General features: G+C 43.8%; 1 protein-coding gene across 1 annotated transcript in view; it reads left to right on the top strand.

Moving 5' to 3' along the window:
- Positions 1 to 25,246, top strand: part of SPTB (spectrin beta, erythrocytic) — a 271,974-nt gene that overhangs the window by 162,140 nt on the left and 84,588 nt on the right. Inside the window, exons 17-20 of the mRNA XM_078659516.1 lie at positions 1,362 to 1,452; positions 2,835 to 2,981; positions 16,128 to 16,391; positions 17,339 to 17,557. Coding sequence (XP_078515642.1) covers positions 1,362 to 1,452; positions 2,835 to 2,981; positions 16,128 to 16,391; positions 17,339 to 17,557 — 721 coding nt within the window. The remainder of the gene's footprint in view (positions 1 to 1,361; positions 1,453 to 2,834; positions 2,982 to 16,127; positions 16,392 to 17,338; positions 17,558 to 25,246) is intronic.

Raw genomic sequence — 25,246 nt, 5'->3', positions numbered from 1 at the left:
TCTTGACTTCTTAGTATATTTTCAATCACTTGGTTTGGTGCTATTTAGATATATAAAACGTGTGGGATGCTTTCAAGGTTTCTTGGTGTTTGTGAAATCTCAAGTTTGTGTTACATTCGTTTACGCAATTGTTCAGGACTGGTTCTGATAACTGACTTTTGAAATTGTGATTTTGCATTTGTCCAACGCTTTGATTTACAATTATAAATCTGCCAGAATATTTCTTAACTAATAGAAAACATGTTCAACTATAATATGTGGCAGGTTGATGAAGGCAAATGGCTATGAGAGTGTTAAAATAAATAAATAAAGAACCAGGTTTTAAGTGCTTAGAGCAAGGAAAGATGGAGGGACTGGGAATTCAAAGTTATTGGTAGCCAGGAAAGAAAAACAACTCCTCTGGACTAAAACCATCAAACACAAAGGATGCCTACTAAATACGTTTGCATTAATCTGAAATTCGGGCGAGAAGAGCATCGGTAGAAGCAGGTTCAAAGAAACAGATGACCAGAGTTGTGCAGGTAAACAACAAACACATAAAACCTTAAAGATTGTCAGTTAGTGGACGGGGGCCCATTCTGGATCTAAAAGTGTGGACATCATAAACGGCAGAGAACAAATTCAGTAAATTGATAGAGTAGGCTGCTCTCGCCATCCACTCTTGGGCAATTCTACTAGTTTCTCAAGTCAGCTTCCCCAGAAGTCTATAAGAAGCAAGGCTATAGCAGAGCTGTGATGATCGTGCAAGATGTGTTGGGGAATTACAATAATGAGAGACGGTGGCAGCGAAGTATCTACAACTTGGAGTTGAGGATAGAGAGCGGTGACATTACAGATATAGTTAAATATGTCACAGCTATGCATACAGTGGAGGAGGGAAGCATGTGTCAGTGATGGTACAGTCTAGTATGGTAGGAGGAAAGCAATAAGAGTAATAATGTGAAGTAATTGATTGTTTTGATCTATTCGTACATGTCTGGGTAACTCATAGGAGCATCTAAGAGGCGAAAAACTGCTCCTGGCACACAAGGTGGTTGGGTAAAAAAAGATTTGACAGTGACCAAAATTGGTGCAAATGTTTTCTGTATCAGTTTTGATCTGTACTGTTCAAACAAGAGTACAAGTCTATTTTACTGCAACTAGACAGGCCTCCGAGGCAAAGGTGCAACTGTGTAATAAGACTCAACAATGGGATATAAAGCAAACAGCAACATGGTCGAAAGTGACTTATGCAGGCAAAAGCTTTGAAGAAGAGGGGAAGTGTGTTACAAGTGATGACTGTATGGAGAGGCATATTAGATCAAGTTTAAACTTAATATGAGTAGGATTTACTCTTCAGTCTCAATTATCTTTCTTTCCAGAAACAAAGCGAATACTGCAAAAGCTAAAGAGGTGTCATTGCTGCTAATGGACAACCGAGACCTCCAGAGCTTCTTACAGAACTGTCAAGAGGTAAACCTGTAGCATTATTTCCTTTCTTCAAATTATATTTCTATGATTTCGTTTCAGAAAGAAAGGAAATATGTCTTTATCTCCACATATGTCACACGCCTGCAAAACACATGTCTAATAAATATGCCTTATTCACTGTCTGCAACATCTTACATTTTCATAGTCCTAAATTCAGTGTTTTGTTGGTGGAAGGGAAATAGTCCCTCAATGTGGTTATTTGTGTCAACTAACTTTGACTAGTTGACCATACAGCACCTACTAATAGTAGAAACAAATGTAAGCGTTTTTGATTTGAGGTTCTAAATTGATCAGACGGCCATACCACCCTGAAACTAATCCTCTACTGGTCATATTCAGAAACCAACATAGATAGGCTTAGAATGAGCTTAATCTGAGGAGCCACAACCTCACTTGACTGGATGTAATATCTACATCAATACCTAGTATGTTTGTCTGCTCTAAGTGAACTATAGTTAGGTATAGTTATGCCTTTGCGGGATGAGGCTCGCTGGTCTCAATATGCAACATATATAGAGGCTCTGTAGAGGCATGTGGCTAGAATACGATGAGATTTTGGTCTATAATTAGGTTAGTCTACATATGTTATAACAGCCTTAAGTACACCAGACAATTAGACTGCAATACCCATGGCTTGGACATCCACAAGGTCTTTAGTTAATTTCTTCTCTCGTGGTTGTGTCGGCTCGTGGTGTGGCTATCCTTTTGAAAAAGCCAAGACAGGCTTACTCAGGTGGGCTATCACTTTTGAAAGCCCCTCTGGCATTTTAGAAGCATTGCCTGTTGGGAATTATTCTGATTCTCAAAGTGACCAGCCTGTCTCTGGTGCCAACAAAAATTTGTTTTGTGTTATGAACTACATGGATTGTCTTCCTCCCTTTTTCAACAACAAAAGAGTCTACAACTAATTCTTTATATAAACACACACACAAATGGAGGGACTGAGTGTGGAGACTGGTGTAGAACATCAGCAAACTCTCTACTTATTTTAATATATAAGATAAAAAACAGAAATAGAAAGATCTCAGGGTTTATGCAAAGTGCTGTAGTTTCCACAAGCATTTAATGAATCTGGTGCAGCTAGTTGGAGGACAAGATGTTTGCTGAGATTTCTGAGAGTAACGGAACAAGGCAACTGTGGAACAAGTCAACTGTGGAAGTGCAGTAGAGAGTGTAGTGTTGTATGTAATGTGTGTGAGAAGATGAACATATGAATATGAAACAGTACACTTCCTTCTACCACACAGAAAACAAGTGCCATAATTATGGAAATGGAACAAAGTATGGAATGTATCATGAAAAGCAGTGGAAAATTGATTCTGTCTTAAGCTGTGATGTAAATGGTTTCCTTGATAAACTTGCAGCTCACTTTCTGGATCAACGAGAAACTGCTGACGGCCCAGGACATGTCCTATGATGAAGCTCATAACCTGCACAGCAAATGGCTGAAGCATCAGGCGTTCATGGCGGAGCTGGCGTCCAACAGAGGTTGGCTGGACAAGGTGGACGAGGTATGGGATTTTGCAATGCTTCCTCCTCTGGCCTAAGTAACACATTTCCCTTAACTCATGTAGCCTTCATCTTACATTATGAATCACTGTAATGTTCATTTAGCTTAAAGACACATCAGTCCCCTCCTAACCCTCCTGCCCCCCACTATTGCACTTCGCCACAAACCAAGAACCCATTCTTAATTTACATCGGTGCCTTTTGATCTCTTTTGAATTCTGTGGCCACAAGGACCTGATTCAGTGACTTTCCCTACATTCCTTAAAGAAGGATACACCTTTTATCAAATGTATTGTGCCTTAATATTATTGTTTTAATCTGTACCACATTTAAGGATCAAAATCTCTTGCAATGTTTAACCTTTTTAAGTGTTTTTTCCCTATTTAAGTTAGACTCCATTTTGTGAATTGAATTCATACCTTAAAACAGGAAATTACATCAGAGAAAGGCAGGAAATGCAGTGTTCTGTGTAGTACAACAGAAAAGTTCCACATGCTTTTACATTGCACTTTGCTGCTGGAATGGATCTCGAGACTACACTTCCAGACTTCTGAATATGCAATATACTTAGTCATAGTTCTAGCAGTGAAAAATGTGTTTATTTCTCTGTTGGGTGTACCTGAGGAGAGTTATAAAGAAAAGAGCTGAAATGTAGGTGCATGGATACCAGAGATTGTGAGAGGTTTATATTTAGTGGGGACCCTAAGAGAGTTGAAAGTAGGGTGTGAAAGGGCATTTTGTGTGTGGCTACCCCATGACTTCTCTCACCCTGTACGAGGGATCCAATGGATTCACCTTCCGGTGTTCTCTTGGAGGACGGCCATAGACAACATCAAACTGTAGCTGGTAGATGTTAATGACGTGGAACTTTGCTGCTTGGGCTTCCAATTGATATCATAACTCAAACATTCATTGTCTATGACGACACTTGGAAGCCCCTCAATCAAAATCAACCCACTTCTGATAATTATCCATCTATAACTCTGCATGTTCTAATTTCCACCACATTTGTTCTCCCACTTAAGAAATGTGTGAATCAAAAAAGAAGAGTTAAATCAGAATGTGCTTACAAAACAACACGCTCACTTTGAAGCTATGAATATATGTTAGATAACTTCAGTAAAAAAAGTGAATAATGTAGATGTGCTTTATGCTTAGTGGTTCTAGGTGACATCAAATAGATGCAGAGTGAATCTCAAGCTGTCTATGATGTCACTCAGAGCCCAAGGTAAAAACCATTCCTGTCATTCTCTGTGTCCCTGTACAATTGTTTTGATGTATGGCCTACCCAATTCACCTCTTCCTGTTTTCAACAGCTATACAGATGGAGACTAGTAAGGTGGGAGCCGGACACAACGTGGCCAATCCTGGCTCAGCCAAATGTTCCATCTTGCTCCTAGTGTCCTCCCACCCACCCACAGCACCTTCTGGCCCTCACTCCCCTTCCACCCAGGATACCTAGCACCCTGAAACCTCCCACAGAACACCCTCTGCATTATCTTCTCAACCCAAATAATAACAAGCATTAGAAATGCAATCAGGCTCGGATTTATTTGAGTTTGAGCTAATGGCATTGTAAATGCCAATGTATTGTTGCTATGTGTTATGGAGTGTGTTCATGTGGTGTGTACTGCCAGTGATTTCCTTGTGAGTGTGAGAATATTGCACCGTTACTGCCTGTGATGTCCTTCTTGTGAGTGTGAGAAGATTGCACCTCAGCTGCTTGTGGTCTCCTTGTGAGTGTAAGAAGCTTGCACAGCTGCTGCCTGTGATGTCCTACTCACTACTCTACTCTACTCACTACTCTACTCACTACTCTACTCACTACTCTGCACTCACTACTCACTACTCTACTCACTACTCTACTCACTACTCTACTCACTACTCTGCACTCACTACTCACTACTCTACTCACTACTCTACTCACTACTCACTCCTCTGCACTCACTACTCACTACTCTACTCACTACTCACTACTCTACTCACTACTCTACTCACTACTCTACTCACTACTCACTACTCACTACTCTACTCACTACTCACTACTCTACTCACTACCCTACTCACTACTCTACTCACTACTCACTACTCTGCACTCACTACTCACTACTCTGCTCACTACTCACTACTCTACTCACTACTCACTACTCTCCACTCACTACTCTACTCACTACTCACTACTCTACTCACTACTCACTACTCACTTCTCTACTCACTATGCTGCACTCACTACTTTACTCACTACTCTACTCTACTCACCTCACTACTCTACTCACTACTCTACTCACTACTCACTACTCACTTCTCTACTCACTACGCTGCACTCACTACTTTACTCACTACTCTACTCTACTCACCTCACTACTCTACTCACTACTCTACTCACTACTCACTACTCTACTCACTACTCACTACTCTGCACTCACTACTCACTATTTACCTCACTACTCTACTCACTACTCTACTCACTACTCACTACTCTACTCACTACTCACTACTCTGCACTCACTACTCACTATTCACCTCACTACTCTACTCACTACTCACTACTCTACTCACTACTCTACTCACTACTCACTACTCTGCACTCACTACTCCCTACTCTACTCACTACTCTACTCACTACTCTACTCACTACTCACTACTCTACTCACTACTCTACTCACTACTCTGCACTCACTACTCACTACTCTACTCACTACTCACTACTCTGCACTCACTACTCACTACTCTACTCACTACTCACTACTCTACTCACTACTCACTACTCTGCACTCACTACTCTACTCACTACTCACTACTCTGCACTCACTACTCACTACTCTACTCACTACTCTACTCACTACTCACTACTCTACTCACTACTCACTACTCACTACTCTACTCACTACTCTACTCACTACTCTACTCACTACTCACTACTCTGCACTCACTACTCACTACTCTACTCACTACTCTACTCACTACTAACTACTCTACTCACTACTCTACTCACTATTCTACTCACTACTCTGCACTCACTACTCACTACTCTACTCACTACTCTACTCACTACTCTACTCACTACTCTACTCACTACTCACTACTCTACTCACTACTCACTACTTTACTCACTACTCTACTCACTACTCACTACTCTGCACTCACTACTCACTACTCTGCTCACTACTCACTACTCTACTCACTACTCACTACTCTCCACTCACTACTCTACTCACTACTCACTACTCTACTCACTACTCACTACTCTACTCACTACTCTACTCCCTACTCACTACTCTACTCACTACTCTGCACTCACTACTCACTACTCACTACTCTGCACTCACTACTCACTACTCTACTCACTACTCTACTCATTACTCACTACTCTGCAGTCACTACTCACTAATCTGCACTCACTACTCTACTCACTACTCTACTCACTACTCTACTCACTACTCACTACTCTGCACTCACTACTCACTACTCTACTCACTACTCTGCACTCACTACTCACTACTCTGCACTCACTACTCTGCACTCACTACTCACTACTCTGCACTCACTACTCTGCACACTCACTCTGCACTCACTACTCACTACTCTGCACACTCACTCTGCACTCACTACTCTGCACTCACTACTCACTACTCTACTCACTACTCTGCACTCACTACTCACTACTCTACTCACTACTCTACTCACTACTCTACTCACTACTCTACTCACTACTCACTACTCTACTCACTACTCACTACTCTACTCACTACTATGCACTCACTACTCACTACTCTACTCACTACTCACTACTCTGCACTCACTACTCACTACTCTACTCACTACTCTACTCACTACTCACTACTCTACTCACTACTCTACTCACTACTATACTCACTACTCACTACTCTACTCACTACTCACTACTCACTACTCTACTCACTACTCTGCACTCACTACTCACTACTCTACTCACTACTCTACTCACTACTCTACTCACTACTCACTACTCTACTCACTACTCTACTCACTACTCTACTCACTACTCACTACTCTACTCACTACTCACTACTCTACTCACTACTCACTACTCTACTCACTACTCTGCACTCACTACTCTACTCACTACTCTACTCACTACTCTACTCACTACTCACTACTCTACTCACTACTCTGCACTCACTACTCACTACTCTACTCACTACTCTACTCACTACTACCTACTCTACTCACTACTCACTACTCTGCACTCACTACTCAACTCACTACTCACTACTCACTACTCACTACTCTACTCACTACTCTGCTCACTACTCTACTCACTACTCACTACTCTACTCACTACTCACTACTCTACTCACTACTCACTACTCTGCACTCACTACTCTACTCACTACTCACTACTCTGCACTCACTACTCTACTCACTACTCTACTCACTACTCTACTCACTACTATACTCACTACTCTACACTCACTACTCACTACTCTGCACTCACTACTCTGCACTCACTACTCTGCACTCACTACTCACTACTCTACTCACTACTCTACTCACTACTCTACTCACTACTCTACTCACTACTCTACTCACTACTCACTACTCTACTCACTACTCTGCACTCACTACTCACTACTCTACTCACTACTCACTACTCTGCACTCACTACTCACTACTCTACTCACTACTCTACTCACTACTCTACTCACTACTCACTACTCTGCTCACTACTCACTACTCTGCACTCACTACTCACTACTCTACTCACTACTCTACTCACTACTAACTACTCTACTCACTACTCACTACTCTGCACTCACTACTCAACTCACTACTCACTACTCACTACTCACTACTCTACTCACTACTCTACTCACTACTCTACTCACAACTCACTACTCTACTCACTACTCACTACTCTACTCACTACTCACTACTCTGCACTCACTACTCTACTCACTACTCACTACTCTGCACTCACTACTCTACTCACTACTCTACTCACTACTCTACTCACTACTCTACACTCACTACTCTGCACTCACTACTCTGCACTCACTACTCACTACTCTGCACTCACTACTCTGCACTCACTACTCTGCACTCACTACTCTGCACTCTCTACTCACTACTCTGCTCACTACTCACTACTCACTACTCACTACTCGCTACTCACAGTACTGGTGGTACTGGTGGTGGTGGTAGTGGTACTGTTAGTACTGGTAGTGGTAGTACTGGTAGTGGTAGTACTGGTGGTGGTGGTACTGGTAGTACTAGTGGTGGTGGTAGTGATGGTGGTGGTGGTAGTGGTAGTACTGGTGGCTGTAGTAGTGGTAGTACTGGTGGCTGTAGTAGTGGTAGTACTGGTGGTGGTAGTACTGGTAGTACTGATGGTGGTAGTACTGGTAGTAGTGGTGGTGGTTGTGGTTCTGCTAGTACTGGTAGTGGTAGTACTGGTAGTGGTAGTACTGGTGGTGGTGGTACTGGTAGTACTGGTGGTGGTGGTAGTACTGGTGGCTGTAGTAGTGGTAGTACTGGTGGCTGTAGTAGTGGTAGTACTGGTGGTGGTAGAACTGGTAGTACTGATGGTGGTAGTACTGGAAGTACTGGTGTTGGTGGTAGTACTGGTAGTGGTAGTACTGGTGGTGGTGTTACTGGTAGTACTGGTGGTGGTGGTACTGGTAGTGGTAGTAGTGGTAGTACTGGAGGTGGTGGTACTGGTAATGGTAATACTGGTGGTGGTAGTACTGGTGGTGGTAGTACTGGTAGTGGTGGTACTGGTAGTGGTAGTGGTAGTACTGGTGGTGGTGGTACTGGTACTGGTAGTACTGGTGGTGGTACCGGTAGTGGTAGTGCTAGTGGTGGTGGTACTGCTGCCCGTAGTACTGGTAGTGGTAGTACTGGTGGTGGTGGTACTGGTGGTGGTAGTACTGGTGGTGGTAGTGGTACTGGTATTGGTAGTACTGGTAGTGGTAGTACTGGTGGTCGTGGTACTGTTAGTACTGGTGGTGGTGGTAGTTGTAGTACTGGTGGCTGTAGTACTGGTAGTACTGGTGGTGTTGGTGGTACTGGTAGTGGTAGTACTGGTGGTGGTGGTGGTACTGGTGGTGGTGGTGTTACTGGTAGTACTGGTGGTGGTAGTACTGGTGGTGGTGGTACTGGTGGTGGTGGTAGTGGTAATGGTAATGGTAGTACTGGTAGTGGTAGTACTGGTAGTGGTAGTACTTGTGGTGGTGGTACTGGTAGTACTGGTGGTGGTGTTAGTGGTAGTACTGGTGGTCGTGGTACTGTTAGTACTGGTGGTGGTGGTAGTGGTAGTACTGGTGGCTGTAGTACTGGTAGTAATGCTGGTGGTGGTGCATGTATCAATGAGTCTAATTTTTCCTAATGAAATAGCCATTGGCATTACGTGAGACACACAAGACATTTGTGAATTCCCATTGTAACCGCGGGAAGGCTCTGTTTTCCCTGATTATTGCGTATTCACGTTTTTTCCACAAACTTTACAATAATGATGACTGCATGTTAACTCTGCGAGTCAGGCTCGACAGCACGTGTCACGAAGGTCACTTTTAACCCTCATCATTTATTCAACCAGTAGTCTGCATGTCAGCACTTATTAAAATTCGGAAAACAAAGCTTACAGAACCAGAATCCAAATGTTTTATAATAAAACAGCTTTAAACCCCGTTTTTTAAACCACATACAAAAATAGTGCAGCGCAGCGTGCGAGGAAAAGAAGGAAATGGCGCCCTTTGGAAATGAGAGTATTCAGGAAACACAAGAACTACAGTGTGGACGAGCATGTATGAGTCATCTTCTGTGAGCCTCGCCTGCTGCCTCTCCTCTCGTCATTTTACATTGAACGCGCTCACCACTCAGACCACCTGGATTGCATTACACGGGCACTCTGATAGCTCCTAATTAAGATTAATAGTCTGCCGTGCGCGTAACCGCACAGAAAATGCCAACATGGCCGCCTAATATCACATATGCCCTATGGCATCAAGACTACTACAAAAACAGCACCGCGACGACCAATCACCATTCAGATAAGAAAAAAAAGCTCGCGCACTAAGGAATGTTTCTTTCCCGAGCCCTAAAGAAACTTTTTTTTTTCTTTAACAATAGGAGCTCGGAGCTCCGCCCCACTTCGTGGTGACGTAGGCCGAGCCCTAAAAATGAGTCTGGTGTCCTGCCAACCACCCTCCTGCATTTTCCATCCCCATCCCACTCACATTTTAACAACAACCTTGTGTCTTGCCACCAACACACTACACAACTTCAATCCACCCCTCACCTGTCCAAATATATAAAAAGAATGCATGGTCTGCTGCTACCTACCTACCACCTTGTGTGCCTTCCCTAGCACTTCCAGCCTAAACTGTGCTCTCTGATCTCCTTCGGAGCAGAGAGCCAGAGTAGCGCTGACCGAATGTCCAAGAACCCTGACAGCGAAGCCTGGAATTCCTTCATGATGTCGCAACAATGGGAAACGACTCAACTCTTGCTTCCCACTGTTGCTACATCCTAGAAGTGAATACCCAGATTTAGAACCTGGTATTCGGGCTACTTGCTCTCTGTGAGAGCCACACTTAGGGTAACAGTGAGTAAGAGGGGTATTTGTTCACAGAGGGTTCAGAGGGACATCAAACAGACAACAAAAGTGAAGGTATAAAGTCACTCAGAACCATGACTCGAGTTGTCTATGATGTTACTCGGAGCCTTTTTACCCATCTATAACTTTATATTATGCATAGCCTCCAAATGTTCTGCCCCATCAGCTATCTCTGTGCCTTTCAAGTTACTCGCTGTCCAAATTGTTGCTTTCTGCTGTCCGTCAGAGCAACGAGCCAGCACTACACGCTACACTGACACTGTCAGAGAGCTCTTTCAGAGCAGCCTGAAATTGTTTCATGGCATAGTAACTGTGAGAAACAACTTTTGGTTCCCACAGTTGCTATGTCATAGCAATGAATAACTAGATTTAGAATCGGTTATTTATGATAATGCCACTCAGTGAGAGCCATACTTAGTATAAAGATAAGTTTCTGTGATTAATTTGAATATTTTTCCCTAAGGGGTTCTGGGATATGAGGGGTATATGAGAAGTCGTGTTTAACTATTATAGACTTTGTTTTGGGACAACGTAATACTGTTGAATAGAAGGTAGCAGTGGCGCCATTAAAGGTTGGATTGGGGTCCCCGCTGAATAGGCTAATGTTTGTTATTGGGTACAAAGAGACTCTGCATAGTTGGGGGCGGTCAGTTCTTAGTCCGTCATACAGGGAGGCAGGGAGCTTAGGAAGGAGTTACGTTTTTGTCAGTATTGTTTCAGACTGTTGTTTTTTAGTCATTGAGCAACAAGACACTTGTTGGGAAATGTAGCATGTGCAGAAGGGAAGGGATATATTCTCCTCCCCCCGAAACTCTGCTTACACAAATGGGTGGTTGGATTTCCCCCCCCGATAGGAGGTTAGATACGTAGGATGGTGTCAACCAAGGGATTAAAAATTCTCTCCTGGAACGTTAATGGCCATGGGGATAAAATAAAAAGAGGGGTAGTCTTACAGTATCTGAAGAGATGTACCCCGACCTGGTCCTGTTGCAAGAGACCCCCATCTACGGAACACAGTATGAAGTGCTAAATAGGTGGGGATACAAACTGATAGCACATGAGGGATACACTAGAGGTTCCAGGGGGGTTGGCATCCTACTACGCTCCTCCTTCACAATCCATAAGACCATACATGATGATAGCTGCAGATATGTAGCCGTTACAGGAATTTGGAAAGGCCAATTATTTAACATAATCTCACTCTGTGCTCCACCGTGACTATCGACACAATTATTTCCAAACTGGGGGCCCTACTCCTTGAATTCCCTATGGGCAGCCTGATTGTGGGAGGGGACTGCAATGCAGCTCGCTCATCTCAAATAGACCGCAGGCCGGCATGGCCAGAAGAACAAGTGGGTATTAGTTTGGGGGATTTCTTGTCAGCCTTAGGACTCATAGATATCTGGAGAGTGCTTAACCCCACCACACGACAGTACGCTTATCACTCAGGGGCCCACAGTACCCTTTGCCATATAGATTATATTTTCCCATTGGCTCACTTACTCCCGCGTTTTCATGAGCCACACAACCTGGTGCGTGGGATCTCCGACCACTCCCCAGTGCGTATACATTACGACTTGGGCTCCACCAACCACACTCACCGATGGGGGTTAAACCTGTGTTAGCTCAAAATACCCCAAATCCGCACTAAACGCCAAGAGGCCACCGACAACTACATAGCAGAAAATGAGGGCACCGTAGACTCGCCAGCATATTATGGGAAGCCTACAAAACAGTGATTAGAGGGCAAGGGATTTCCCTAGTAGCATGCCACAAGAAAGAAAAAGGGACCAAACTAGAAAGTCTAGAACATGAGATTCATGATCTAGGAACAAAATTGATACAGGAGAATAAAATTCAGTACAACACCGTCTTGGACTTAAACAGAGGGAATTTCGGGATACAGCCGAAGAAGCAGCTAAGGCTAGACATCGTGCGGTACAACATAACCTCTACAAGGTTGGAGACAAGGCAAGGAAGCTGCTGGCATGGTTAGACAGAAGGGAGGGAGCAGCATGGTGGGTCCGTGAGATCAAGCGGAGAGATGGTACGATGGCAAGGCAGGGCAAGAAATTGCAGAGGAGTTTGTGCCGCACTATATTCAGGTTTATAAGACCTCACACACAGTGGTGATAGAGGAAGCTAGGAAACTACTTGTCACTCTTCCAGTGAATAGACTTGCAGAGGAAGACAGAGATGCCCTAAACGAAGAAATGACTGAATGTGAAATAGCTCAGGCAATTTGGGCACTGAAAGCGGGGGCCCTAATGGCATACCGATCGACTTATACAAACAGACAGCATCAAAAGTGGTCCCATTGCGCCTCCAGATGTTTCAGGAGAGTTGTAGTCTCGGCACACTACCCAGATACCAAAGAATAGCTAATATAGTGGTTATACAAAAGATAGGCAAGCCCAAGGAGGATTGTTCCTCCTTTACACCGATTTCACTCTTGAATGCGGAAGTGAAAAGATTGGCTAAACTACTAGCAAACCATCTGACCAAGTTTTGTCAATCCCTGATTCACCTGGATCATTCTGGCTTTATGCCGGGGAGAAATACAGCACAGAATTTGAGAAGGATCTATGGAGTCTTGGGGAGAGTGTACAGAATAAAGGAGGACGCAGCAGTGCTTTCTTTGGATGCGGACTTGGCCTTTGATACCACTGAATGGCTTTTCATGTACGGGGTGCTAGAGAAACCGGGTTTTGGGACACAATTTCTATTTTAGATAAGATTGTTATATTCCCACCCACTTACCCAGGTGACTGTTAGCAATAACGCATCAACGCATTTTAGACTTTATCGGGGAACAAAGCAGGGATACCTGCTATCCCCATTGATATTCACACTAGTGCTAGAACCTTTCGCTGTGTGGATTAGAGAAGTCTTCAGAGGGCTGAAGTGGACACCAGATAGGGAAGATAGAATTTCGCTATATGCATATGACATCCTATTATATATTGCGGCCCCAAGGGCCACCCTCTATAGAATTCTGCATATATTCAAACTCTCCCGAAAATATTCTGGATATACAATAAGTTGGGAGAAGTCGGTGCTGTACCTGGTATCTGGAACTCCACCAGTCCTACCTAGAGTGTGTGTGATACCCATAGTGACCGAAGGGTTTAAGTACCTGGGCATATATGCCACTGGAGATCAGAAAGTCTTTTACAAAAGTAACTTAGAACCTCCACTCCGTAGCCTACATAGTGATGTGCAGCATTGGAGAACTCTCCCATTGTCGCTTCTGGGTACAGCCTCGCTAGTTAAGATGATGGCTCTGCCACGATTCCTTTACGTGCTACATAACACTCCCTAATTGTTCTAAACATATTTCTAAGCAATTGAAACAGCAGTGAGACTACTTCTGTGGGATGGCTGCTCCCCAAGTATCTCTCTGCAGAAGTTAACAAGAGGATGGTATTATGAGGGAGCAGCATCCCGGCTTTGCAAAAGTACTATTGGGCGGCCCAGCTAACAGTGGTTAACCACTGGATGCATTACTATCAGGATCACTCGGAATAAACTGGACCGCTATAACATGCAACCAGGAGGATACTTGAGATCTATTTATAGGGGGTGACAGAATAGAGTCCTTTCTTGAGCCAACCTCCACTACACTGCAGGTATGAAAGAGGCACTCACAGCTCTTGGGTGGAAGGGTAGACTCACACAGATGACACCATTGTGGGATTCTGCATGCTTGGGACTCCTGGCAAAGCAAGGCGGTTTTAGACACTACAGCAAGTATATCAGCTAGCACCATCGGAAACCTTTAGGTACCTGCAAGTTAGACATGCACTGAGGGCAGTGTTGCCAAAGGGAGAGGAACTTCCAGACTCCTTGCCATTAGAAGACAGATTATTGGACGACTGTCTTGAAAAGAAGGCAAAATCTTTGATCTATCGCAAGGTCGTGAACAATACTCCAGATCCCTCGCTCATCCTCCGTGCCCGCTGGGAGCAAGATCTAGGACAGATGGAGGACGAGGACTGGATGGCGGCGTTAGCTTCCCCTAAGGAGGTAACCATCCGATGGCGGTTTAGGCTGGTACAATTAAAAATACTCCACAGATCATATATTGCCCACACAACTCTGATGAAAATGGGTAGACTTGACTCTCCAAACTGTATCCGGGGGTGTGGACAGATATGCACCATCCTCCACATAATATGGGAATGTCCAGATACACAGCCATATTGGGAGATATTACCTGCATGTGAGAGGTTCACTCTATAGCGACACAGAAATCGGCACAATGGTGTCTCCTGAATATCTGGAGCAAAACTGACCTTACAAGCAAAGAGCGTCTCTGGGTGGCACTGGGATTTATACTGGCAAAACGTAACACTGCTAGATTATGGAGTGCCCCAATGGCTCCTAAGCTCAATGAATGGAAAAGTGACATGGATTGGTGTATGGTGGCAGAAAAAAACATACATGAGAGCAGCGGCTACCCAGACAAATGGACAAAAGTTTGGGGGCTGTGCAATGAATATCGAGGCATGATATGTACGCCAATAACACCATAACCCAGATCTTTTGACTGGGTGTGAGTGTTTGATTGGTTCAGAAGCTCCATCCATCACCACCCCCTTTTGTACCGAATAACACCATAAAGGCAAAGTAATGAGTCAGTAACGGCCTGAAATATGGGGGAGGGGGAAGGCTTGAGGATGTGACCAACGATGTCCTGAAAATGTATGATCCTGCTAACATGAACACCAGCTTGGTGCTGATTTGGCAGCATATAACATGACACTGAATATACATTGATTCTCTGATTGTCTGTTGTTTGTTTTCATTGTTTAAATACAAAGATTTTTTTTAAAAGATCTTGGTATTGTCACATGTTACTGTCCAACCAGTTCCATTACTCAACTTATGCTCTGCATTTTATTTATGTATTTATTTATTCACCTATTTATTTGAATGAATGTAGAGGGCATTGTCATGGGGTAATTGCTGCTGCCTGAATTATGAACTAAAGGCAAGGGCATATAACCAGAGTGACAGTGTATTATGTCCATCATAATACCTTTAGACCATTCATCATTGCTACAAGAATATGTTCATTAATTGGAATTAGTCTTATAATAACCTAACATAAGGTGTGTTTTTTATTAAAAACTAAACTGTGAGAGTCATATCCAGATTAGTTAATGGAGCATTATTGCTTTACAAGCTTCAGAACTGTGGAAACTGGGCATTTCTAGCTAGTTAGTGCCTGATTTCTCTGAAAGCTTATTGGCCATCACAACCTGAAGATTCGACTGAGTGTTCAAAAATAAGGCGGAAGCTGCTGTTTTTGCTTTGGGACATCACAAGTGCCATTATCTTGGTGGCTGTACTGAACATGGATACAAACAGAATTTATTCAGTGCCTTTCAAACTATATTTCAGATGCCCACAGATATTTTATTAGAGTTTTTCCATTCCTTGTATTGTCATTATTTACATTATCAGTTACATTAGCATAATTTCTTATAACCTTAAAGACAAAAGAGACAAGTTAATTCATATATTTTTTCCATATTTTTAAAACCAGGAGGGGAATACTCTAGCTGCTGGGAAACCCAAGTTGAAGCCACTCGTCACTGAGAGGCTGGATGAACTGCATCGACTGTGGGAGGAGCTCGAGTCCACGACAAATAAGAAGGCACAGCGCCTCTTTGACGCGAACCGCTCCGAGCTGCACGCGCAAAGCTACGCTGACATAAAGCAATGGATCAGCCAAATGGAAGACGAGCTCAACTCCGCAGATTATGGGAAGGATCTAACAAGCGTCAACAAGCTTTTGAACAATCATAAGGTCAGAAAAATTGATTTGGAGAATTATTTGTTTCTAACATATGAAAACAAAACAAGAGTCAAATGACATGGGTCGAGCAGTATATTGGGTTGGCCCTCCCCTCTGCTAGAGCCTGCACACAACAAGTAAGACACAAGTTACAACCCTGGTAGGTCCACTCGATCTTTCATCTTGTGTACCACTGTTTGCTACAATAATAACAACTATGGCTCAAAACATTTAGAAGATGCAAGCTTGTTGGCATAAATAAATGTGTTGTCCATACAGTGTAGAAAATCATAATACTCTCTTAATCTAATGAATATGATTACCATTATTACTATAGGAATCTCATGTAATAATACTTATTATAATATCATTTTTTTATTATTAGAAACATGATGTATAATGGAAGCCCGTGAAATGCTTAAATATTTATTTTATAATAACGAAGACAGTTTGATTATTAAGTAAGCACGTTTGTCAATTGCTTTTAGATGTATTTATTTGTGTGTATATTTTTGCCCTTTTTATGTATATTTTTCAAAACATTGAACACAAGTACCACATAGATGTACAGATAATAAAAGTGAACCTTAGTACATAAGTTAAACCAATAAATTAAGCACAACGTAGAAAGAGGAAAAGGCTCCTCAGGACTGTTTTTGTGCAGGAAGGTGCCCCTTTCTGAACAAAGACAATCCCGCCTGCAATGGCGGCACCCTTGCACCATGGTGCAAGGGTGCCAGTGTTGGCGGTAGGCTGCCAAATTGGCACCAGCATAGGGGAAAAGGACAGGAATGAGCTATATTGGAAAAATATAGTGCATTTCTGCCCTTTCCCTGTGACGCAGGGCAGCGCAGCAAGGTGACTTGCTGAGCTGCCATGAGACACACATGTCATAAATATGGACCTTAGTGTACTGCTAAGATAAGTAAAATATTAATGTAACTTATGTTTATCTACAGAGGCTGGAGGATCAAGTAAGTGTGCGGAAGATGGAAGTGCAAGAGCTTTTGTCCCAAGCGCCTCCTGTACCGAAGGATGCACTGGACCAGGCGGATGCCAAGGAGAGGGACATTGAAGCCAAGTTTGTGCAGCTCTTGCAGCCACTGCAGAACAGAAGGAAGAAGCTGCTGTCGTCCAAAGCTCTGTGCCAGCTTCACAGAGACCTGGCTGATGAAACTGTGAGTGAGATTTGAAATCCTTTTATAGTCATTAATGACTATCATCTGACCTGTTGATCAACAAAGTCACTTTGCAAAGTATTGTAAAACCTAAACTTTATAGAAAAGCAACACTGTTCCTCATACATAGGTTTGAACGATTTGCATTTCAGTTGCAGACCAATAACCTTTAATGCCATGACTCGTCAACGAACCATTATGATAAAAAATAGTCATGTTTATTAGTTCAGATGTTGAGAGACGAGCAGTGTTTCTCCTGCTGCCACATTTATTTTCCCAGAAATGACTAATGGTGGCATGTGTCTGTTGTCCTAGCTACTTGGGAGGCTGATGCTGGAGGTTTGCTTGAGCTCAGGGGTTCTGGGCTGCACTCAGCTGTGTTGATCAGGTGTCCGTGCCAAGTTAGGCATCAGTATGGTGTTCTAGAGGGAGCTCTAGAATTACAGGTTGTGTAATGAGAGGTGCACCAACTCAAGCTGTAAACAGACTAATGGCTCCCCATTGCAGACATTGAACTTTTATGTAACTGACCAGCATGATCCTTGATATACTTTTAAAGAGACAGAAGCATAATTCCAAACATATGGGCCAACTCAGTGCTGAAATGTTAAGCACCAGCTAAGTATGGATCCAATTCAGAAATTAAAATACTCATATCAAACATTTGTAGGTTCAGCCTGTTGCATGATAAGAAATTCATCATTCAAAGTCCTTTGAACTCTGATTAAATGCATCAACTAATCATATGTGTGTCTCATAAATATCGAGTAAAATGTACATTGAATCGGAGAGAAGAATATATGAGTCATCACAATAAGTCTAAGTATATTAACATAAGATAAAATGAATAGATAGTCTATTGTCAAAACGTGATTATGCATTGAACCTCATATAGTTATATTTTGCATTTAAATCTTAGTCAAATGCATAGTCCTAATCAAGCTGGCAAATTAGTACATGTGCATACTACTCTATAATCCTTCAAGTTGTTTTTTTAGGGCCCTATTACAGATAGGGTGCACCTTTCCTGTTTGTGCCATGGTGCACCTTTAATCAGGTGCACCAGGTGTAAACAGGGAAAGTGAGGCTTATTATGTTGAATGTGCTGCCCTCAGGGAAGCCGCAAACTTGCGCTGCATACAGGCTGGGTAGTCAAGAGAAATACAGAGTAGCTGTTTAAAAATTGGTCTGTGTTTGTCTGTGTAGAGGGCAACCCGCCTGCACTTTTAACCCCTTGCATGCTCATGATGGCCGTCACGCGTCACTAGTCACGGTGGGCATGTGCACAGGACGGCCCCCAGCCGTCTGAAACCCGCCCACTTATTTAAATCCCCGCACAGCGTGAAAATTCGCGCGGCATGCAAGGGGTTAAGAGGGATTAGAGATCCCCTTGCAGGTGGGTGCAATGAGTGACTGACCCGCCTGCAAGGGGTTATCTGGGGGGGTCCCTGGGACCCCTTTTGTCCCCTACAGAGGGCCGCCCTTAGGAAGTGCACTTTCGGTGCACTAACTTTTTTGTGACACACTTTCAGTGCGCCTCCTAAAGGCATCTTTGCCTCGGTGCCCACATCAGTAAAACTATGGATTTAACCTTGATCTATGATAGGGGTGAATGTTTGATTTGTGTCCAGCATTTGTGTGTTTTTTCACACATTAGTAATATGGCGTGGTCGCGGAGGCAAAGAGATTTACTCATTTGCATGGGGTCACGCCTCCATGCAAATGAGGAAACACCCTTTATTGATAGTGCTGGTGCTACATGTGTTTGTGGCATGAAAGTGCCCAGAGAGCGCACAAAGCCTGCGCAAACACCTTATGCGTAACCTGGGTACTTTTGTAATACAGCCCTTGGCATCTAATACGTTTTTCATTTTAGCCCCCAAGTTTCTGACAGTTATTTACTAATACCTTTCTTAAAATGATGAGGTATTCTACATAGTCTAGTAGATTTTAAGAGAACAAGGTCGTTTTCCTGATACTCGTTCAAATTGGTGCCGTATGATAGCTCATATGAATCTTTGTAAACACTTGCATGTTTCATGATGTAACACCAAGTGTCCCCTACTACTGAATATCTCCAACATGGAGGATATTTTTAGAGTTACTCTGTTTTAAATTGTCAGAACCCAGTCTCAAATAAAAAGAGGCCTAATGGAAATGGTGTCAGAGAGGCCACCATACATTTTGCAGCCTTTTCCATTTCCCGAATGTTATATCACAGTGTTGATCATATTTGTTAGTTACCTTTGGTAATGCCACATTAGCACACCAAACATTATTGGGCTTGTACCGTCCCTTCTGAGGATTGTGAGACTTTATAATGCATGTCTTTACCACACATGCCTTTACCATGCATTGTATTGTATTGTATTGTATCGAGCATTTCTATAGCGCAAAACTCGGGTATCCTGGCGCTTGAACTTCAGACGGTAAAATGGTTGAACCAATCCATCATTACAGCAGGGGAGCTAGATGTCGCCCCTCGGGAATAACCATGTTTTCAGCTGCTTTCTAAAGCCGATTAACGTGCAGGACTGTCTAATGGACTGGGGAGATCATTCCAGAGTTGAGCCGCCGCCATGCCAAAGGCTCTACCGCCCATCCTTACTCTCTTAAAGCTGATGGTCTTTACCAGGTTTACATTGGAGGAGCGGAGCTGCCTTTCCAGATTGCACCAAGAGAGTCTTTCCCGTAGTGGAATAGGGCCCATGCCGTGTGCGGCTTTGTACACTATACATAGAGACTTGAAACGGATCCTCTCATTAACGGGCAACCAATGTAGATCTCTCAGGGCTGCAGTCGTAGAGGTCCTACGTTGCCTATTTAGAGCCAATTTAGCTGCCATGGACTGGACTCTCTGTAATCTCCGTATGATGTACTGTGGAGCTCCCAAATACAGAGCATTACTGTAGTCCAGTCTACTGAGAATTACACTCTGTACCACAAGGGAGCGAGTATCCTTGGGCAGGAGCGGAAGGATCTGTCGTAGCATTCGGAACAACATCAAGCATACGTTGGTTGTTCTGTTAACCTGGGATTCCATCTGAAGATTACCCTCCAGTTGTACCCCCAGGTTATGCACAATCTTGGCCGGTGTCAAGGGGTCGTCCTCTGGGGTGAGCTTGAAATCTGACATTAGCGATTGGTGCACACTAGGAGAAGGACAGAACAGCACCTCTGTTTTCCCCCCATTAAATTGTAAAGAGTTCTGCCTGAGCCAGCCTGCTGTCTGGCGCATACACTCTTGAAACTTATCCATCGGTACCCCCCCATTCCCTTTCAGGGAAAACACCAGTTGGGTGTCATCTGCGTAGTTTACCAGATCGATATCGATGGACTTGATCAGAGAGAGTAGGGGACGCAGATAGATATTAAAGAGGATGGGGTTGATCGCCGATCCCTGTGGAACCCCATGCGCATCTAGCGACTGGCTCGCCTCATATGGAGGCAGTGACACTATCTGTTGCCTTCCGGTTAGGTAGGAACATAGCCATTGTGAGGCACATCCTTTTACCAACCCGTCGTTTTTAATCTCTCCAACAGTACTGTATGGTTCACCGTGTCGAATGCGGCCGACATATCACGTAATACTAAAACGGAAGATTCTCCCTTGTCTGCTCACATCCAAAGATTGTCGCTAATGGTGACCAAGGCGGTCTCAGTACTGTGGCCCGGGTGGAAGCCAAATTGATCCTTGTCTAGTAGGAGGTTGTCCTCCAGGTATCCAGACTGACTTTTAATCAGTTAGGATAGGAGAGATAGTGGTCTAAAATTGGCTGGAACCAGGGGATCAAGGAAGGGTTTCTTGAGCAGAGGCGTGATTATTGCCTTCTTCCATATTTCCGCGACGTCTCCCTCTTCTAAGGATTGGATGCAAATTAAACGCAACCAAGGGAGGGTCTCCTTACCAGATGTTTTCCAGATTCTATGAGGTAAGGGGTCCCGGGGGGAGCCAGATGTAATGCTCAGGGCCAACTCATTAAACCGGTCCTCAGATGGAGCCTGGAAGTTTTCCAAACAGGTAACTGCTATAGTATCTTCTCCTGATCTTCCGATCCGGTCCACCCAGTTGTCATTATTATTGGGGCCTAGTTCGCCCACAATCTTTACCACATATATGCCTTTATCACGCACACCTTTAACACCCAAGGTAAGTAGGTATATATATATATATATGCCAGTGGGTAAAGGCAAGGCACTGTGTGGTAAAGACTGCTTGGTAACAGCATGTATCGTAAAGGCATACGCGTGGTAAAGGCATTTATTGTAAAGGCATATGCGTGTAAAGGCATGTATGGTAAATTAGGTGTGGGAAAGGCATTGGGTGGTAAACACTGCGTGGTAAAGGCTGTTTCCCTTTCATGGTTCCTACTTTGCTGATCCTAACCACAATAATCCACTCTATCCTTGCCTATCCACTTGCAATTCATCGCAAATATGAGGGCAGGAGTGGACAGATTTCCGTAGCCAAACCTGTTTGACTGCTAGCACTAGCTGCGAAGAATGTTTCTACAAACCATGGAACAAAATAGGAATTATATAAATAATGCATTTTACTAGTCTATGGTACATAATTTGATGGACTTACCAGTAAATAAAAGATAATAAGAGGGGCTAGAACATTATAAACTTGTAAACCACTGACTACATAAATAAACCTTAACTCATGAAACAGTCATGGATATTGAGGGCTAGAACATGTGTCAACTATATTTCCATGTATGTTTATGTGCATCAATTAATGGCTTCGTGTTTAAAGCAAAGAACACTACCTCTGTCTACCTTTGCATGCTATAAAAAAGGCACATACCTAGGATTCTTGTTGATCTAAAATATACATCTCTTCAGTTGTCATCCTCTTGTAGCAAGTAGCTGTATTTTGCTAATAACTTGCCTTGTTCTTCATACCTGGTTATTATAGTGCCAAATCAGTCTAACTGGTGCTCATCAGATATAACACTCCTTTCTTGCAGCCAGATATCCCTGATAGGTCATTTGGGATACACCCTAGATATCTTTATTGTAGTACAATAATACAGTACAAAGAGTGTGGTTTGAACAAACCCGGAGGGACAAAGCAACATCTCAGGCATGACATACAGTATCATTGCAATGATATAAAGGGACCAATTTAATCAAATTAGTTAAGCGGCAATCATTACCTGTTACCCCTCTACCCCTCCTGCGTATCGACCCCACCCACGACAGTTACCGAAGAATCTCAACCCTCAGTGTCCTGTGCATCTTCTTCTGCGGTCCTGTCTAGCTCCCTGAAGCTATCAATTATCACCTGCCATGTATGTATATACTCCCAGCATCACGTTTGTCTCTTCTACAGTGCCGCAGGTGCCCTCCTTCAGCAACCGCCCACTCTGTAACATCTTTATTACATCCCTGTATTCCTGGGCCTTGTGGGCTCATCTACGAGATGGCCACCTGCCATTTTGGTAGCAGAAGGGCAATTGCATACATTTTCATACCGTTTTCCTACCCTTACACTTCTTTAGATTCCTCAAAAGACAAATGGCCGGGTCCAATTCTATTGGTACCCCTTCAATGTTCTGCAACCTCCGCACCACAAATTCCAAGTAGGCATACACCAGAGGATAGTGCCAAGCCAAATGAAGGAACCCAACAGGGCCAACCTGACACATATGACACCCATCAGGTTTGGCTGGATCTATTGGATGAAGAAACACTGGAGTGACAGAAGAGTTATGTAAATAATTGAACTGGAATAACTTAAACTGTGCATTACACAGCCCCTGTTTTACTAGGACGCGGGTGCCATTCTACTGTGTGTCTCCAAATGGTGCCCCTGGATCCTCCGCCCACTCGGCTCTATCTCGGAACAATACCCTTGGTTGATCGGCTATCATAGCTCTGTATATATGAAACACGAAAACACAAAAAGTCTGCCCCCACCAAATGCCAGTATTGTCCTAAATAAGTCTGAAGAGAGCGGGGCTTCGGGGTACGTGGGCCAAATGTCCTGTACTATATCTAGTATGTTTGCATACAACAAAAACTGTTCCGAACCCAGACCAAAATGTTTCTGTGCAGCCTCAAAGTAATAAAAGTGTTGTTGGTATAGAGGTCACCCAGAATCCTTCCATGGATTAACATCCACCACATTTGATAGCAAGCACACGCCAGAAGGTCCCAAAAGATACATTCACGTGCAAATCAGGGCTGTTTAAGTATTAACTTCACTGCACACTCCCATAGTGAGGAACAATGTTTAATTAGGAATGGCACTCTTGGGTCACCCCTAGATCCACCATGAAGCAAGAAAGGCAGATGCACATTTTTAGTATGTAAGAAGCTGTTGTAGGATATGCTTTTCCAGACCATGTTGGTAACAATTTTATTCCCATACTTTTTTAAACCTCGAAACTAATTCAAAGATAGAATTATCTGATATTTAACTATCAAGTAACAATTGTATTAATTCTTTCCAATAATGAATAAAATATTTAACTGACTTTTCACAAAAAACAAACCATCTATGTTAACCTAAACAAGAGTGCTGCTTGTTTACAAACATGCTCCAATGCACCATACTTTGTCACATTATTCCCCTAATCACCCATTGTCAGATTTGCTAAGAAAAGTGCAAAGTAGAAACTGACAACAGTGTCCTAAATCTGCAAATAAAGCTAACAATCAAACAGAAAGTAATAATGGAGTAAGATATGAACTCTACTAAACTCAACTTGTTTGTGTGTTTAAGCTGAACAATCATTCAAAAAGTACCCGAAAGCTGCAAGGCAATCATTATATTTGGCATTAATCAATCAATCAATCAATCAATCAATCAATCAGAGTACTTGTAAAGTGCGCTACTTACCCATGTGGGTCTCAAGGCGCTGAGGGGAGGGGGTGCCGCTACTGCTCGAAGAGCCAGGTCTTGAGGAGTCTTCTGAAGGCGAGCAGGTCCTGGGTCTGCCGTAGCTGGGTAGGGAGGGTGTTCCAGGTCTTGGCGGCGAGGTAGGAGAAGGATCTGCCGCCGGAGGTTGTTCGTTAGATGCGGGGGACAGCGGCGAGGGCGAGGCTGGCAGAGCGGAGCTGGCGGGTGGGGGTGTAGAAGCTGAGTATGCTGTTAAGGTAGGCTGGTCCGGCGTTGTGGAGTGCTTTGTGTGCGTGGGTGAGGAGCTTGACGGTGATCCTCTTGTCGATGGGGAGCCAGTGTAGGTCTCTCAGGTGGGGGGGTGATGTGGCTGCGGCGGGGGACGTTGACGATCAGTCGGGCAGAGGTGTTTAGGATGTGTTGTAGTCGTCGTAGGTGTTTGGCTGGGATTCCTGCTTAGAGTGCGTTGCTGTAATCCAGTCTGCTGCTGACGAGGGCCTGTGTCACCGTTCTTCTTGTTTCAGTCGGGATCCACTTGTAGATCCTGCGGAGCATGCGGTGGGTGTTGTAGCAGGAGGAGGAGACGGCGCCGACCTGTTTAGACATGGAGAGGGAGGAGTCGAGGATGAATCCTAGGTTGCGTGCATGGTTGGTGGGTGTCGGTGCTGTTCCCAGTGTGGTCGGCCACCAGGAGTTGTCCCAGGCTGAGGGGGTGGGTCCGAGGATGAGTACCTCCGTCTTGTCCCAGTTCAGCTTCAGACGGCTGTCCCTCATCCAGTCAGCGACGGCCTTCATTCCCTCGTGGAGGTTGGTTTTGATGTTGTGCGGGTCCTTGGTGA

The sequence above is a fragment of the Lissotriton helveticus genome, chromosome 9, assembly GCF_964261635.1.
Source record: "Lissotriton helveticus chromosome 9, aLisHel1.1, whole genome shotgun sequence".
NCBI classification, from domain to species: domain Eukaryota; kingdom Metazoa; phylum Chordata; class Amphibia; order Caudata; family Salamandridae; genus Lissotriton; species Lissotriton helveticus.
Note: the sequence above shows the minus strand (reverse complement) of the source record. Positions and strands in the feature narration are given on the sequence as shown.